Below are 16,514 nucleotides of genomic sequence, written 5' to 3'. Positions count from 1 at the left end.
TTGTATCTCTTAACCATTGTCACCAATGGCCACCTAATTACAGTATTCACAAGTGTGTGTGGCATTGAGATGAATTCAGGAGCTAACATTTTTGTTGCCATGGTTTCAAATTTCTTTCCTCACTTACAGTATCTGCTCACAGTATCCCACCCTTCAGCTGGAGTCAATGATGTTAACCTCTGACTGTTCACTTTTCCCCTCCCACCCTCAGGAGTGTGGAGCCTGAGGTATGAATGTCTGACAGGTGACTCTACAATGAATAATCCTATAGTGGTCTGGCAAGATGGTTTCGACAAATAATGAATGATTTGATTTGATTTATTACTGTCACATGCACCAAGATACAGTGAAAAGTATTGTTCTGCATGCTAACCAGACCAATCATACCTTAGACAAGTATATGAGGGGAATAGCACAGAATGCAGAATATAGTGTTACAGCTGAAGAGAAGGTGCACAGAAAGATCAACTCCAATATATGAAAGGTCATAAGTCAGATAACATTGGGAAAGAAGCTGTTCTTGCATTCAGAACACGGAATTATATTTAAAAGCTTCAGGTGTTAAGAAACAAATGGAGACAGCATTAATGTCCAAAAATGTTTTAATCAAGTGAAAATGATTCATTTCAACAAAAATTCCAGTAGATAAAATTAGACAATTACAAATCAGGATTCATTACAATTAAAATGGGACAGATATTTCGAACTATATTTAAAGTACAATGTATATCTAGTAGTACCTCACCATTGTGTACGGTTCAGCTATGAATATGTAAAGCTGTTTTTCCCCATTCACACTGTCTGTCCTCAATCTTTCAATGTGTTAAGGGTGACATAGGGTAATTACTTCTTCAAAAACTTGACATTTATACAGTTTGCAGCACTGTTATTAAGTGTTGTGGCGCAGTGGTGGTGTCCCTAACTCTGAGCAAGAAGCTCCAAGTTTGAACCTCATTCTGGGACTTGTTAGGTTGTGGAAGGAGGGGAGTTTGTAACGGGGCTAAACAGGTTTGTTATCGGCTGTAAGTCCTTCCAGTACAGTTGGTAAAGAGAAGAATCAAAGGAAAGTAGACAGTATAAGAATTCGGAGCTTAATGTCAAAACAGATTGCATTGAAGTGTACATGAACAAAGCAAGTGAGTTGAGGAAACCAATATGCATTAGGAAGTAAATCAAAACTCTAACTGTAGATAACAATGGAAAACCACTGCAGTACTTTACCCATGTATATGGACCATGGAAATAGTGGAAGTCTACAGCTCAATTCTCAGAAACAAGATCAAAGGATAGATTGGGTGTTATCATTAGGCTTCTTGAGATAGTAGTATCAAAACAATTATTTGGAAAAGCAAGTGTTAGTTAACATACTTCTGAATTCATTCAGTCACAATGCCACCAACATCCAGTCCAGTACGTCAGAGCTTGAATTCTTCTTAGAATCGAAAACAACAATTTTTTAACAACCAAATAAAAACTAGGAAACAGAAAGAACTGTGGATGTTGGAAATCAGAGACAGAAATTGCTGTAGAAACTTAGCAGATCTGGCAGCATTAGTGGAGAGAGAGCAGGGCTAATGTTTCAGGTCCAGCGACCCTTCATCAGAACTGAGTGTGGTTTTCTCGGCGTCGAAAGCAACAAGTCACATTTCCCAACTGAGTTTCGGAACCTCACGATGAGATTCTCACTTTGAGGTTGCTGAAAGGACAGGCATCCAGCTGATGAGAGTGGACCAGGCCACCTCACACTTGCTTTCTTAGAGCTTCTTTATTTAGCACCTAATTGGATGCTCACAGTCGCCCCCAGCCTCACTTTCTAGCACCTTTCCTCCTCAGTCTGAGTGCTCACAAGTGCACAGCACCTCTGTGCTATAAGCAAGTCAAAGCAGAGTCAAGGGGGAATGGACACACTGCACAACACTGTCTCACACTCCAACATGTACCAGCAACTTATGTGAGAGGACACATGGTACGTGCTTCATGCTAACAACCATGTCTCAAAATCAAGGGGGAATAGTTATCAGTCAAGGGGAATACCATTTAGTCAGGGGGTCCTGAAACAGTAAATCAAGGCAGCCTCTGGATATCATAAATCATAGAATCCTTATAGTGTGGAAGCAGGCCATTCAGCCCATCGATCCACACTGCCCCTCTGAAGAGCAACCCACCCAGACCCATCCCTTTATTCTATAGCCCTGCATCTCCAATGGCTCATAGCTAATCCATCCAGCCTGCACATCCCTGGACACTATGGACAATTTAGCATGGCCAATCCACTTAACATACACACCTTCGGACTGAGAGAGGAGACAGGAGCAAAGCTTTTCAGAGAGGCCTTCTTTGTACACTATCCGGCATTCCTCCAGATGGCTGAGACCACACCAATCTGGTGGCAACCCTGGACCAGACTGCCATGATCTGTTGTCACGGTGATCTCTGAATGTCCTGGAGGACATCCCTCCTTTGTGCCACCTTGTCCACCAGAAGCTGCCGTTCACTGTTTTTGGAGCGTGGTGCCAATTTCCCCTTCCCCGTCACGCCTGGTGCAAATGTCACAAACTGCGCAGCACAGCCCTGGGCTGACAGCACAATGGTTTTTTTTAAATATGATGACAGTGCCAGGATCCTGGGTTACCCTTGTAGCAGCGAGGACCTCTGGGATACGATCAGTGAGAGAATCGGGCTAACATCAGGTGAGAAGGAGTGTCATAGAGGCTGATAAGTAGTTAATAAGGCAAGTTTGGGACCATAGTACAAGAAACCTTACCTAGGCCTCATGGAGAGAAACACTCCATCAAACTTGACAAAAATGGCACTTTGCTGAAATACAACATGGTTCAGTCCAGACTGAATGATTCAGGTCAATGACTTCTCATCAAAACTGGAGCAGTTAGAGCTATAACAGATGTAAACAAGTGCAGAGTCATGACCAGGGCAGAGATTAGGATGGAATAAATGCCTTGGTGACATGGGAGAAGATGGGAGCGATTAAATGACAAAAGGTTGGTGATGCAAGGCCAAAGGGTTAACAATAGGTCAAGTAAAGAAACAAAAAGATGCCCAACAGGAAGCAGGATTAGCTGCCATCCAAAAAACAAGCTAAAAAAGTACACAAAACCAAAATAGGGGTGTGATTATGATTGGCGATATTTGAAATCGGTGATGAATACAGAGGCGGTGAACTGTCTAACAAGAAGATGAAGAGCTGTTCCTCAAATTCACAACGAGCTTCATTGGGACACTATGGGAGGCCAAGATAAAGAAATCAGGTTGGGAGATGACTGGCTGTTTTTGGTTTACTTTCTCAGTCTGCATGTGTCTCACTCTCTCTCAGTCTGCAAGTGTCTCACTCTCTCTCAGTCTGCATGTGTCTCACTCTCTCTCAGTCTGCATGTGTCTCACTCTCTCTCAGTCTGCATGTGTCTCACTCTCTCTCAGAATGCATGTGTCTCACTCTCTCTCAGTCTGCATGTGTCTCACTCTCTCTCAGTCTGCATGTGTCTCACTCTCTCTCAGAATGCATGTGTCTCACTCTCTCTCAGTCTGCATGTGTCTCACTCTCTCTCAGTCTGCATGTGTCTCACTCTCTCTCAGAATGCATGTGTCTCACTCTCTCTCAGAATGCATGTGTCTCACTCTCTCTCAGAATGCATGTGTCTCACTCTCTCTCAGTCTGCATGTGTCTCACTCTCTCTCAGAATGCATGTGTCTCACTCTCTCTCAGTCTGCATGTGTCTCACTCTCTCTCAGAATGCATGTGTCTCACTCTCTCTCAGAATGCATGTGTCTCACTCTCTCTCAGAATGCATGTGTCTCACTCTCTCTCAGAATGCATGTGTCTCACTCTCTCTCAGTCTGCATGTGTCTCACTCTCTCTCAGTCTGCATGTGTCTCACTCTCTCTCAGTCTGCATGTGTCTCACTCTCTCTCAGAATGCATGTGTCTCACTCTCTCTCAGTCTGCATGTGTCTCACTCTCTCTCAGAATGCATGTGTCTCACTCTCTCTCAGTCTGCATGTGTCTCACTCTCTCTCAGTCTGCATGTGTCTCACTCTCTCTCAGAATGCATGTGTCTCACTCTCTCTCAGAATGCATGTGTCTCACTCTCTCTCAGAATGCATGTGTCTCACTCTCTCTCAGTCTGCATGTGGCTTCATATTCCTCTCTCACTTTGTATGTGTGTCTCTGCCAAACCCTCGTGGTCTGTATGTTTGTCATTGTCTCTCTCTCTCTCTCTCTCGGTCAGTGCATCTCTCCATCTTGATCTGTGCGTGTGTCTCCATCTTTGTCTCTCAGTCTGCATACGTGTTTGTATCTCAGTCAACCTTTGTCCCAGCCTTGTTCCCTTGGTCTGTGCATCTAATTCTGTTTATCTTCCTCTCAGTCTGTGTGTGTTTCTCCCTCTTTCTCAGTCTGCATGTTTTGTCTCAATTTCTGTTTCTTGGTGTGTGTGTGTGTGTCTTGGTCCTTATGTTCCTGTCCTCCTTCCCCCCCCCCCCCCCCCCCCAATACTGGGTCTAATTGTGCCAATGTCTCTCTCTCTCTCTCTCAGCCTATGTGCGTTTCTCTATTGGTCTGTGTGTGCATGTCCCTTTATCTCTCAGTCTGTGTCTCTCTCTTTCTTTCTGTCTCTCTCTCTACACTGAGTTTTGTGTGTCGGTCTTTCGTCCTCAGTCTCGTTTCTTTAGAAGATCTTGTGAATTTAATTCTTGTAAAGCCAAAAACATGTTACATGTGGACTGCGCAAATTATAGTTTCAATAACTAGAAACAAAATGCACAAAAGTATACTCTGTAGTTATCCTGTTCCCTTCATAAACACAAATGTCCCTTTTGTGTTGCAATTGCTCCCAGCGCCTCTCTGTCTTCACCACAGAAATAACAGCCCATTTGCTCTAATTACCTTTCGACTTATTTGTGATGTTCTCTGGGATATCTCCTTTCCCTCAGGATACCTGCACAAATGCAGAGCCTCTATGTTTATGAGATACCAGTCAGCAATACAGATGCTCAATCTCATCTTGTTGCTTTCATCACAGCACAGGCCCACAGCGATATTATGTGCCACGCAACCTCTATTCCGTGTGCAGACCTCCTGAGGATTGATTATATTTCCACCGTGACTTACAAAAGGTTATCTTATAATGCAAGGCGGTCTACACCAGAAAGGAGAACATCAGAAGGATACTTCAGCCAATCTAAACGGTCTTGCCTTTATTTACAGAATGAAACATTGCAAACATACACCTCCTAACACACCAGTGGGGTATTTTATACGCTTGAGTGAAACCCCAATTACTAATTTCTACTTGCATGCAACTGACATACAACTAACGCAAGGTTTCCATTGCAAAGTCTCAACAGACAGAGTTAGTGTTTAAGCAGAATAGAGATCGCAGATTTGAAGCTTAAGTTTTATAAAATCAACCCGATTCTATAATGGGGGCGAGTAGTTACTGGAGAGATATCCCCATTCAGAAACAATGAGCATAGATGCGGCCAGTCCTTTTACCTGAGTGGGGCCAATACAGCCAAGCCTGACCAAACATCCCACAATACATCTGCACTCCCAAAGGTCACTGGGTCACTGCTGGAACTTTAGTAATTCTGTCACACTCCTTAACTGTAACTGCAGTACCCATTCTTATTACGGTAGACATCACCACCTGAACAGGAGCCATCCCAATCAAGGACTCATTGGATGGGGTAATCCACCAGTAAATCATGGAGAGACTGGTCCATTGTCTTAGTTATTAGAGTGATGATCAACTACTGATTGGAGAAACCGGCATAGGTTTGGCAGAATTAACTCACCAGGAATTTGCTGAATAAAAGCTGGGTTTTAAGCAGCTGGTAGTGAGCTGCCGCATCTTGGCTGTTGTGTGGACATTCTGTAGGGAGGAGCAGCAGTTTCAAATTGGTATGGTTACAGAATGCTGCAGCAGCAGCACTTTGCAGGATAGTCTGGGGCATACACTTTATTTTCCGTACCGCATGTGAAATAGTTGTATTCTATTCCTTTCCATTCGTAGAACACTTGAGTAATTGGAATGAACTCAATCGTCTGACGCTGCCAAGAAGAGAGAATTTAATAATTTAGTGGCATTTTTCAGAGTTTCTTAACTGGAGTCTGCACAATGTAAATTTAGCTTCTGATCGAGCCTGCTTATAGAAGCCTGAAGAATTTTACCAGGACATTATCACACAAAATTTGATAGATATAAAGGAGATCAAAACCTGGGTTAACAGTTCATATCTTTTTGTACAAGATGGGGAGGTTTAGGAAAGGCTTTCCAGAGCTTAGGGATTGGGCAGCTGGAAATGTGGCAACCAATAGCAGAGTCTTCAAAAATCAGGGGTGATGATGAGGCCAGGATTCAATGAGTGCAGGTACCTCAAGGACAGGGTAAGAATAGATGAGACTACAGAGACAGGGAGGAATGAAGTCATAAAGGGATTTGAAAACAATGCTGAGAATTTTAAGGACAAGACATTCCTTAATTTTTCGTGTAGGTTAGTGAGCACAGGGGTGGTGAGTTGGTGCACTATGGCAATAGCTGGCAGAATTCTGCAGAGCAGTTTGTGGAGGGTAGAATAGGGTGTGGGTTGAGCCAAGACTCAATAATCAAGTCTAGAGATGTCAAAGGAGAGATGAGAGTTTCAAGGTTGGAAGCAGGACAAATTTACAGAGGTGGAAGTAGATGGGATTGAGCAATGGTGATTCACTGCTGATCCTGGAATCAAGCATAGCCCCAAGGCACCCAACAATCTGGTTCAGCTCAGCAAGTTACTCAGAACTGGGATGAAGTCAATGTTTCGGGAACAATGTTTGAGATCAGGACTGACGGCAATGGTCTTCCCAATATTTGGCTGTAGGAAATTTTTGTTGCTGGATGGATGCTGGACATATAGCCTGACAGGTTGGAGATGTGGGAGGGGTACAGAAAGGTAGTGATAAGGTGGGGCTGGGTATCATTGACATACATGTGGAAGTTAATGCTGTGTTTTCAGGTGATGCCCCTGAGGGGCAGTTTGTAGATGAGAAACAAGAAGGAGCTAAGGACAGATCCTTGGGCCAGCTAAAGAGGAATGGGAAGGGAAGCTACAAATTAATGTATGCAAACAGCATTTAAAATTAAAGAGCATAGGATAGGGGGTAGTGCAGTAAGATGAATAGAGAACTGGTTGGCAGGCAGGAAACAAAGAGCTGAATAGCTTACTCCTGCTTCTACATTTCTAAGTGGGTGAAATTATTTATCAGTCATCTTCCTGTGGTGTTGCAAATGGGAAACAAAGAGGTGAGTGTAGGCTGTGGGGCGGGGGGAGGTGAGAAGGCTGTGGATATATTGAACCACTAAGCATCCATTCCATTTTAGAAGTCAGTCTTTTTTTTTAAGCCTAACACTTTTACATCATGAAGTGGCAACACTGAGGGCAATATGGGAAGCAGCATTAGAGCTGACAGCAGCCTGTACATTTTCCTGACTTGAGTTGGAGGAGCTGGGGAATGTGAAACAGAGATCGTAGTGTCATATAGCATGGAAACTGGCTCTTTCGATACAAGTCCATACCGACTATGTTCCCAAACTAAACTAGTCCCACCTGCCTATGTTTGACCCGCATCCTTCCAAACCTTTCCTATTAGGTACCTATCAAAATGTCTTTTAAATGTTGTAACTGTACCCACATCCACCACATCCTCTGGAAGGTCATTCCACAAGGAGAGCAGGAAGGACGAGTCAAGGAAGCCTCCTGTTTTTGGTACATTTCACGCCTACCTTCTCCATGTAGAACCACATTCCATGTAAAAAAAAAGTTACCCTTCATGTTGTTTGTAAATCTTTCTCCTCTCATCTTAAAAATATATACCCTAGTTTTGAACTCCCCCACCTTACGGAAAAGATCTTTGCTATTCACCTTATCTCTGTCCCCTCATTATTTTATAAACTTTTAAGTGAACCCCTTAACTTCTATTCCAGTGAAGAAAGTCCCAGCCTATCCAGCTTCTGCTTATAACTCAAACCCTCTATTCCCGGCAGCATTTTGATAAATCTTTCTGAACCCTCTCCAGTTTAATAATATCCTTCCTATAAGAGATCAGAGGAGGCCACACCAACATCCTGCACAACTTCAACATGTCGTCCTATACAACCTCAATATGTCATCAAATCCTCTTCTGAATGGTCTGACCAATGAAGACAAGCATGCTCAACATCTTCTTAACCATCGTGCGAAGCAAATTTCAAAGAATGATGTACTTGAACTCCTAGGTCTCTCTATTCGACAACATTTCCCAGTGCCATACCACTAACTGTACAAGTCCTGCCCTTGTTTGTTTTACCAAAGTGTAATATCTCGCAGTTATCCAAATTAAACTCCATCTGTCACTCCTCAGGCCATTGACCCAACTGATCAAAATTTCTTTGGTAAGTGCCACCATTAGCTAATGGGTGGAATTATATGGATACTTTCTATTAGCAATGAGAGTACTGGAGCTCTTAGTGGAGAAGGTTCGTGTGAAATGTACTAAAAACAGGAGGCTTCCTTGACAGGAATTGCATACTCCTCCTTCCTGCCCGCTTTATCCAGGTAAAGGCAAGCTGTTTGCCTTTAAAACTGCCCTCCAAGACTATTTCCCACCTTCTCCCTGTGCCTAGCATAATTGACTGAGTGCCAAACCTAATTCTGGGTCAATCAGGGCCTTTCCCTTTAACAATACTGTCAGCTCATTGACATGGTCTTGGAACCCAGATGTGAGCCAGCTGTTAGGAACCTGACACAAAGTTGAAAAGGTAAAAACAATGACTGCAGATGCTGAAAACCAAATACTGGATTAGTGGTGCTGGAAGAGCACAGCAGTTCAGGCAGCATCCAACGAGCAGCGAAATCGACGTTTCGGGCAAAAGCCCTTCATCAGGAATAAAGGCAGTGAGCCTGAAGCGTGGAGAGATAAGCTAGAGGAGGGTGGGGGTGGGGAGAGAGTAGCATAGAGTACAATGGGTGAGTGGGGGAGGAGATGAAGGTGATAGGTCAAGGAGGATACCGTGGAGTGGATAGGTGGAAAAGAAGATAGGCAGGTCGGACAAGTCAAGGAGACAGTAACTGAGCTGGAAGTTTGAAACTAGGATGAGGTGGGGGAAGGGGAAATGAGGAAGCTGTTGAAGTCCACATTGATGCCCTGGGGTTGAAGTGTTCCGAGGCGGAAGATGAGGCGTTCTTCCTCCAGGCGTCTGGTGGTGAGGGAGCGGCGGTGAAGGAGGCCCAGGACCTCCATGTCCTCGGCAGAGTGGGAGGGGGAGTTGAAATGTTGGGCCACGGGGCGGTTTGGTTGATTGGTGCGGGTGTCTCGGAGATGTTCCCTAAAGCGCTCTGCTAGGAGGCGCCCAGTCTCCCCAATGTAGAGTAGACCACATTGGGAGCAACGGATACAATAAATGATATTGGTGGATGTGCAGGTGAAACTTTGATGGATGTGGAAGGCTCCTTTAGGGCCTTGGATAGAGGTGAGGGAGGAGGTGTGGGCACAGGTTTTACAGTTCCTGCGGTGGCAGGGGAAAGTGCCAGAATGGGAGGGTGGATCGTAGGGGGGTGTGGACCTGACCAGGTAGTCACGGAGGGAACGGTCTTTGCGGAAGGCGGAAAGGGGTGGGGAGGGAAATATATCCCTGGTGGTGGGGTCTTTCTGGAGGTGGCGGAAATGTCGGTGGATGATTTGGTTGATGCGAAGGTTTGTAGGGTGGAAGGTGAGCACCAGGGGCGTTCTGTCCTTGTTACGGTTGGAGGGGTGGTGTCTGAGGGCGGAGGTGCGGGATGTAGACGGGATGCGTTGGAGGGCATCTTTAACTACGTGGGAAGGGAAATTGCGGTCTCTAAAGAAGGAGGCCATCTGGTGTGTTCTGTGGTGGAACTGGTCCTCCTGGGAGCAGATATGGCGGAGGCGGAGAAATTGGGAATACGGGATGGCATTTTTACAAGAGATAGGGTGGGGAGAGGTGTAATCCAGGTAGCTATGGGAGTCGGTGGGTTTGTAAAAAATGTTAGTGTCAAGTCGGTCATCACTAATGGAGATGGAGAGGTCCAGGAAGGGGAGCGAGGTGTCAGAGATAGTCCAGGTAAATTTAAGGTCAGGGTGGAATGTGTTGGTGAAGTTGATGAATTGCTCAACCTCCTCGCGGGAGCACGAGGTGGTGCCAATGCAGTCATCAATGTAGCGGAGGAAGAGGTGGGGAGTGGTGCCGGTGTAATTACGGAAGATCAACTGTTCTACATAGCCGACAAAGAGACAGGTATAGCTGGGGCCCATACGTGTGCCCATGGCTACGCCTTTGGTCTGGAGGAAGTGGGAGGAAAGTTGAAAAGGCTGACCAAAGGACTTTTGTCCCAAGTGGTGAAATGCAGTGATTTCAGCTGTTACACGTGAAACAAATGCAACAACAGATCGAAAATGATCACACGCAAAACATCTGAATCAAATCATGCTCCCATTTGGAAACAGAGATTCATAATGAATTACTGCAGGTTCTGGCCATAGTTTCATAAACTCACCTGTTGGATTATGTGGCAGGTTCTCATCAGCTCGTTCTGATGTTTTTGGATGGCTAGCTGGGAGGCTTGATTAATCTGACTCTCTGGAAATCCCGCTATAGGATAGACCTAAGGGGACAAACCAGAAAGGGTAGGAACACAAAGACTATTATAAATTCAGAATGTCAAACCCACAGTTCAAAATCCAAATGCACAAATCACTACCTCTATCATTCAATCGAATTTATTTGGGATCTGTTAAATTTACAGACATTATCATTATCACACTGAATGAGACAAGAGAGTTGTGAGATGTCAAGAGCCCAGCAAATGTTTACTTTATATTTTTGTTCTTCTCCAGTATTTGGTCAAAGAAGGGGAAAGACCAAAAGCAAGAAATAACTTGTCCTTATCTAACACTTATCATTTCCTCAGGACATCTCAAAGATCCTCCCAACCAAAGAAGTCATCACTTTGATATATAGTGAAGGAAATGCAGCAGCCACACACACAATTCCTGCAAACAGCAATGAGAAAAAAAGACCAGATAATCTGTTTGAGCAATTCTGATTGAGAGCTAAATGCTCGGACACTAGATGAGATACCCTTCTCTTTAGTGAACAGTGGCACTGAATCTTTCACAATCACTTGACAGGACAGATAGAGTCAGAAAATGTGGCGCTGGAAAAGCACAGCAGATCAGGCAGCATCCAAGCAGCAGGAGAATTGACGATTCGTGCGTAAGCCCTTCATAAGGTATAGAGTTACGGGTTAATGTCTCAACTGAAAGATGGGACTCCACACTCTCAGCAGATTAATACAGTGTTAACTTGGATGAAGTGCTTATGTTTCTGTACAGTTCAGCCAGGATTGAAATAAAAACCTTAAGTGACAAACCCAATCAGAAACGATACAGTAATGTACTGAGGAAAAGTTTAAAACACTTCAAAAGTCCATAAACAAAATACATATGACATCTTCCCACATCTTCAGCATTGGGTTGAAGGGTTATGGAGAAAGTGGATTTGAGGCTGAGATGGGATCAGCCGTGATCATATTAAATGGTGGGTCAGGCTTGAGGACTGAATTGCCTACACCTGCCTCATAATTCTTACTTTCTTAAAGAAACACAAAGGCAGGTGGTGGAATTGGAATTAAATGGAGCTCTGGAATGAAAAGCTAGCATAATGGCGACCGCTTAGGCAATGTCAATTATCACAGAAACTCATGAGATTCACTAACGCCCTCTCAGGCAAGAAATCTGTCATTTTTTTTACCTGGTCTGGTTTAATTGTGACTCCAGATTCACAGCCACATAGTTGATTCATTATTGCCCCTTGGGCTAAAATACTGAACTAATAAGTTACATCCAAAGATTGAATAGTTAAAAAAAATTACTAATAATAATGATATTTCTTGAGCAAATGGTGAATGGCAGTCACCACAAATCTCTGAAAGTCCCTTTAACCTTTAAAAAACTTCAAAAATCAATAAACAAAATACATATGCCATCTTCCCACATCCCATGAAATAAGCAGAGACCAGGCTGTATAGAGACGTGGGATAAGGGATGAAATCCTCTTTTCCCAAATAAAGCAAGAAAAATATTCATTGTCCCTGAAATATTAATAATTTAAGCAGGAACATGTATCTTCCAATCCCCAAAGCTACAAACAGGACTACTTATACGTCAAAAAGAGCATAAGCAGCAAGTGATAGAGCGAAGCAATTCCACAACCAATGTCAAATGGTGGTGGACAACTAGACAACTCACTGGAGGAGGAGGCTCCACAAATATCCCCATTCTCAACGATGGGGGAGCTCAGTACATTAGCGCAAAAGATAAGGCTAAAATATTTGCAGCAATCTTCAGCCGGATGTGCCAAGTGAATGATCCATCTTGGTCTCCTCCAGTGGCCCCCAGCATCAGCAGTCTTCAGCAAATTAGATTCACTCCATGTGATATTAAGAAATATTTGATCTGGATGCAAAACGGTCAATTGCAGCATTGATGTCAAGAGCTGTCACTCTCACCTGGCCTCTGGGATTCAGCTCTTTTGTCCATGTTTGAACCAAGGCTGTAGTGAGGTCAAGAGCTGTGTGACCCTGGCAGAACCCAAACTGGGGAGGTGGGGGGTGGTCACTGAGCAGGTTATTGCTGAGCATTTACTGCTCGATAGTAATGTTGATGATACCTTCCATCACTTTATGGATGATCGAGAGTACGCTGTTGGGGCAGTAATTGGGTAGGTTGGATTTATCCTTTGTTTTCAAATGTACAAAACCTACCTGGGAAATTTTCCTCATTGTCAAGGGGATGCCTGTGTTGTAACTATAGAAAGAGCTTGGCTAGGGGAGTGTGAAGTTCTGGACACAAGCCTTCAGTACTATTGTTGGAATGTTGTCAGGGCCCTTAGCCTTTACAGTATCCAATGTCTCCAACCATTTCTTAGGGAAAAGGGGGGATAACTCTCCACTGGTTGGAGTCATACCAGACACCAAGAAAGATTATAGTGGTTGTTGGAGGTTAGTTATCTCAGCTCCAGGACGTCTCTGTAGGAGTATGTCCTAGGCCCAACCAGCTTCTACTGCTTCATCAATGACCTTCCCTCCATCCGCCAATGGGCGGCACAGTGGCTGAAGTGGTTAGCACTACTGCCTTACAGCGCCAGGGACCTGGGTTCAATTTCAGCCTTGGGCAACTGTATGTGGAGTTAGCACATTCTCCTCATGTCTGCGTGGATTTCCTCTGGGTGCTTCGGTTTCCTCCCACAATCCAAAAGATGTGCAGGACAGATGAATTGGCCGTGCTAAATTGCCCATAGTGTTAGATGCATTAGTCAGGGGTAATTATAGGGTAAGGGAATGGGTCTGGGTGGGTTTCTCTGTGGATGGTCGATGTAGACTTGTTGGGCTAAAGGGCCTGTTTCCATACTGTAGGGAATCTGATCTAATTTAATCATAACATCAGAAGTGGGGATGTTTGTTGATGAATGCACAATGTTCAGCACTATTCACAACTCCTCAGATAGTGAGGAGGAGTTCAAATGTAAAACAAGATTTGGAAAATAACCAGACTTGGGCTCAAAAGTGGCAAGTAGCATTCTTGCCACATGATTGCCAGGCAATGATCATTTGCAACAAGAGAGAATCTATCTATTCCACCTCAATGTTGAATGTATTTTCCATCACTGAATCCATCAGTATTAACAACCATTGGTCCAATCTGAGGGGTGTCTCTAACCCTCAAGCACAGTGACTGAGCGTATAACCTGCCCTCAACATCGAAGTGCCTTTGCGAAGATTGTAGTCATTCAGGACAGCGAACCCATACCAGCATCAAGTTCCCCTAGGTCAGGTTTAACACAGCCTCAGAAAAAGGAAAAAAAGTGATGGAATTACTATCTTTGAATATTTTTAAGGCGGAGAAGGATAGATTCTTGGTAAGCACAGAGGTGAAAGGTCAGGGGGATGTGAAGTTATTATCAGATCAGCCATGATCTTATTAAATAGCAGAACAGTCTCAAGGAGCCAAATAGCTTTCTCCTGCTCTTGTGTATATATGTTCAGTTTGTACTCTAGGAGGGTCCTTTACTCATCTCCCACACAAACCAGCCCTTTGATCTCTCTGCAGCTGATTTGATAAACTCACTCAGCAACTGCAGGTCCAACCTTTCATAATGCTGAGCTTGGAGAGAAAATGCCTTTTCTTACCCTGTATTGTTGATCAGTGAAGATGTTCTGGCCTGCCATTTTGTTATAAAGGTCCAAAGGAAGTCCACTTTGTTGATCAGCAATTTTTTCGTAGATGTTATTTTTCCTGATTGAGGAAAAGGTATAACTTAGTTTCTTTCAGTGCAGTGTAGCTAAAGGTTAGGCTTAGCCACGCCCTTTGAAAGGAAGTGGTAAGCATGTATCAAAACCTCCCTCTTTCAGTGAAGTTGCATTGTAATAGTGCAGCCTGGATGCAAATATTGATCTGTTGTCCTGCATTCTATCCTCAACAAATGTGGGCAGGAGCTGCTATGTCTCGACATTTTGTATCACCTCTTTGTTGAAGGACTGCAATGCCTTTATGTGTGGATACTGGGTTTAAACAAAACCAAACATGCACACAGTTTATTGCGATTTAGTTCATTTTTTTAATAACTGTGGAGTCAAATTATGATTGGGATGTCGTTAAAGCACAACTGCTCTGAGGCCTGAAGCCTATGTAACGCTGTACACGCACTTGAATGTAAGGATTAGCTCAAGGCATTTTCAAAAGTTCAATCGTCCACTTGCATTACTCACCATTACAGAGTCATGGTTTAAAGGATTATATGGGCGAAAGTGAGCACTACAGATGCTGGAGATTACAGTCAAGATTAGAGTGGTGCTGGAAAAGCGCAGCAGGTCAGGCAGCTTCCGAGGAGCAGGAAAAATCGATGTGTCGGGCAAAAACCCTGATGAAGGGCTTTTGCCTGAAACGTCGATTTTGCTGCTCCTCGGATGCTGCCTGACCTGCTGTGCTTTTCCAGCACCCACTCTAATCTTAAAGGATTACACGGCTTGGGGAGCTGAATATTTATAAGTACATAACCTTTAGGAAGGACAGGAAGCTGGAAAAAATGAGGAGAGGTTGTTCTGTCAGTTAAAGATGGCAGTCACACAACCTAAATTTAGCAAACCCAATTGTGAAAGCAATTTAAGCACAAAGGCCTGATGTCACTTGTAGGAGTGCTGTGCAGACCACAAGCAGTTAACAACACAGTTGGCTGGAGCATAAAGGAGTAAACAATTTATCAGAAAGGCAAGGTGATGACCATAATTTTTAATCTACATATTGACTGGAAAGGTCAGACAGGCAGGTATGAGGAATATTAAGAGTTCATAGATGTTTTCAGGATAATTTCTTAGATGTGCATGTTCTGGAGTCAGAACACCAGAGTGCTGGCCAAAGTAGACCTGGTAATGGAAGCAAATTACCTTGAATGTTAGAGATCTGAAAAAAAGACCAGAAAAGGCTGGAGGAACCAGATTAATTATTATCCTTAGAATGGAAAGTAAGGATATGGCAGATGAATTGATTAGGTATTTTGCATCAATCTTCATGATGGAGAATACAAACAATAGAGAAACATTGAAAATAGGAGCTGGAGAGGGTTCAGAAGAGATTTACCAGGATGTTCCTGGGTATGGACGGTTTGAGTTAGAAAGAAACACTGGATAGGCTGGAACTTCTTTCAAAGGAAGTTGAGAGGCGATCGAATGGAAGTTTATAAAATAATGAGGGGTATAGATAGAGTTAGTGGTAGTTGTCTTTTCCCTAGGATGGGGAACTTCAAGATGAGGGGGAACATTTTTAAGGTGAGAGATTTAAAAAAGACATGAGGAGCAAATTTGACCCTTTGAGAACTAGAACCTTTGAAGAATAATATCAGACTCAAAATATTAACTGTTTTTCTCTCTCCACAATGCAGCCAGACCTGCTGAGTTTCTCCAGCATTTTCTGTTTTTATATTAATCCTATGATTACAAAATACCACATCTAATGAACAATCTCATAGTGAAGGTGGCCTTAGGTAGCAACAATCGTAATATGATTGAATTTTATATTAACTCTGGGGAGAGCGAGATGGGTATGAGACTTTTCTAAAAGTTGAAATAAGGGCAATTATGAGGATATAGAAGCAAATCTGCCTGAAGTGAATTTGCAAATTAGCTGAAAGGTCAATAGGGATACACTGGTGGACATTTAAAGGGGTTATTTCAGAATACACAGGTTAGTGTACAATCAATGAGTAAGGAACATCTCAAGGAACACATCCACCATTTGTGGTTAATTAGAAAGGTTAAGGATAGTATTAAACGTAAAGAAAAGGCAAATAGGTGTGTAATGACAGGTGGAAAGTCAGAAAATTAGACAGAGTTAGAGTTATACAGTATGGAAGCACGACCCTTTATTCCAACCAATCCATAATCCCAAACCAAACTAGTCCCAACTACCTGCTC

The 16,514-nt window shown here is 43.5% G+C and overlaps 1 protein-coding gene across 1 annotated transcript in view; it reads right to left on the bottom strand.

The window, feature by feature from the left end:
- Nucleotides 1-584: 584 nt before the first annotated feature.
- LOC140483887 (protein SSUH2 homolog) overlaps nt 585-16,514 on the bottom strand; it is a 64,388-nt gene continuing 48,458 nt past the window's right edge. Inside the window, exons 11-13 of the mRNA XM_072582679.1 lie at nt 14,235-14,340; nt 10,542-10,649; nt 585-6,066 (exon numbers count right to left, since the gene is read on the bottom strand). Of these exons, the coding sequence (XP_072438780.1) occupies nt 5,923-6,066; nt 10,542-10,649; nt 14,235-14,340 (358 nt within the window). The 3' untranslated portion in view covers nt 585-5,922. The remainder of the gene's footprint in view (nt 6,067-10,541; nt 10,650-14,234; nt 14,341-16,514) is intronic.

This window comes from Chiloscyllium punctatum, chromosome 12, assembly GCF_047496795.1.
Source record: "Chiloscyllium punctatum isolate Juve2018m chromosome 12, sChiPun1.3, whole genome shotgun sequence".
Lineage (NCBI taxonomy): Eukaryota > Metazoa > Chordata > Chondrichthyes > Orectolobiformes > Hemiscylliidae > Chiloscyllium > Chiloscyllium punctatum.
Note: the sequence above shows the minus strand (reverse complement) of the source record. Positions and strands in the feature narration are given on the sequence as shown.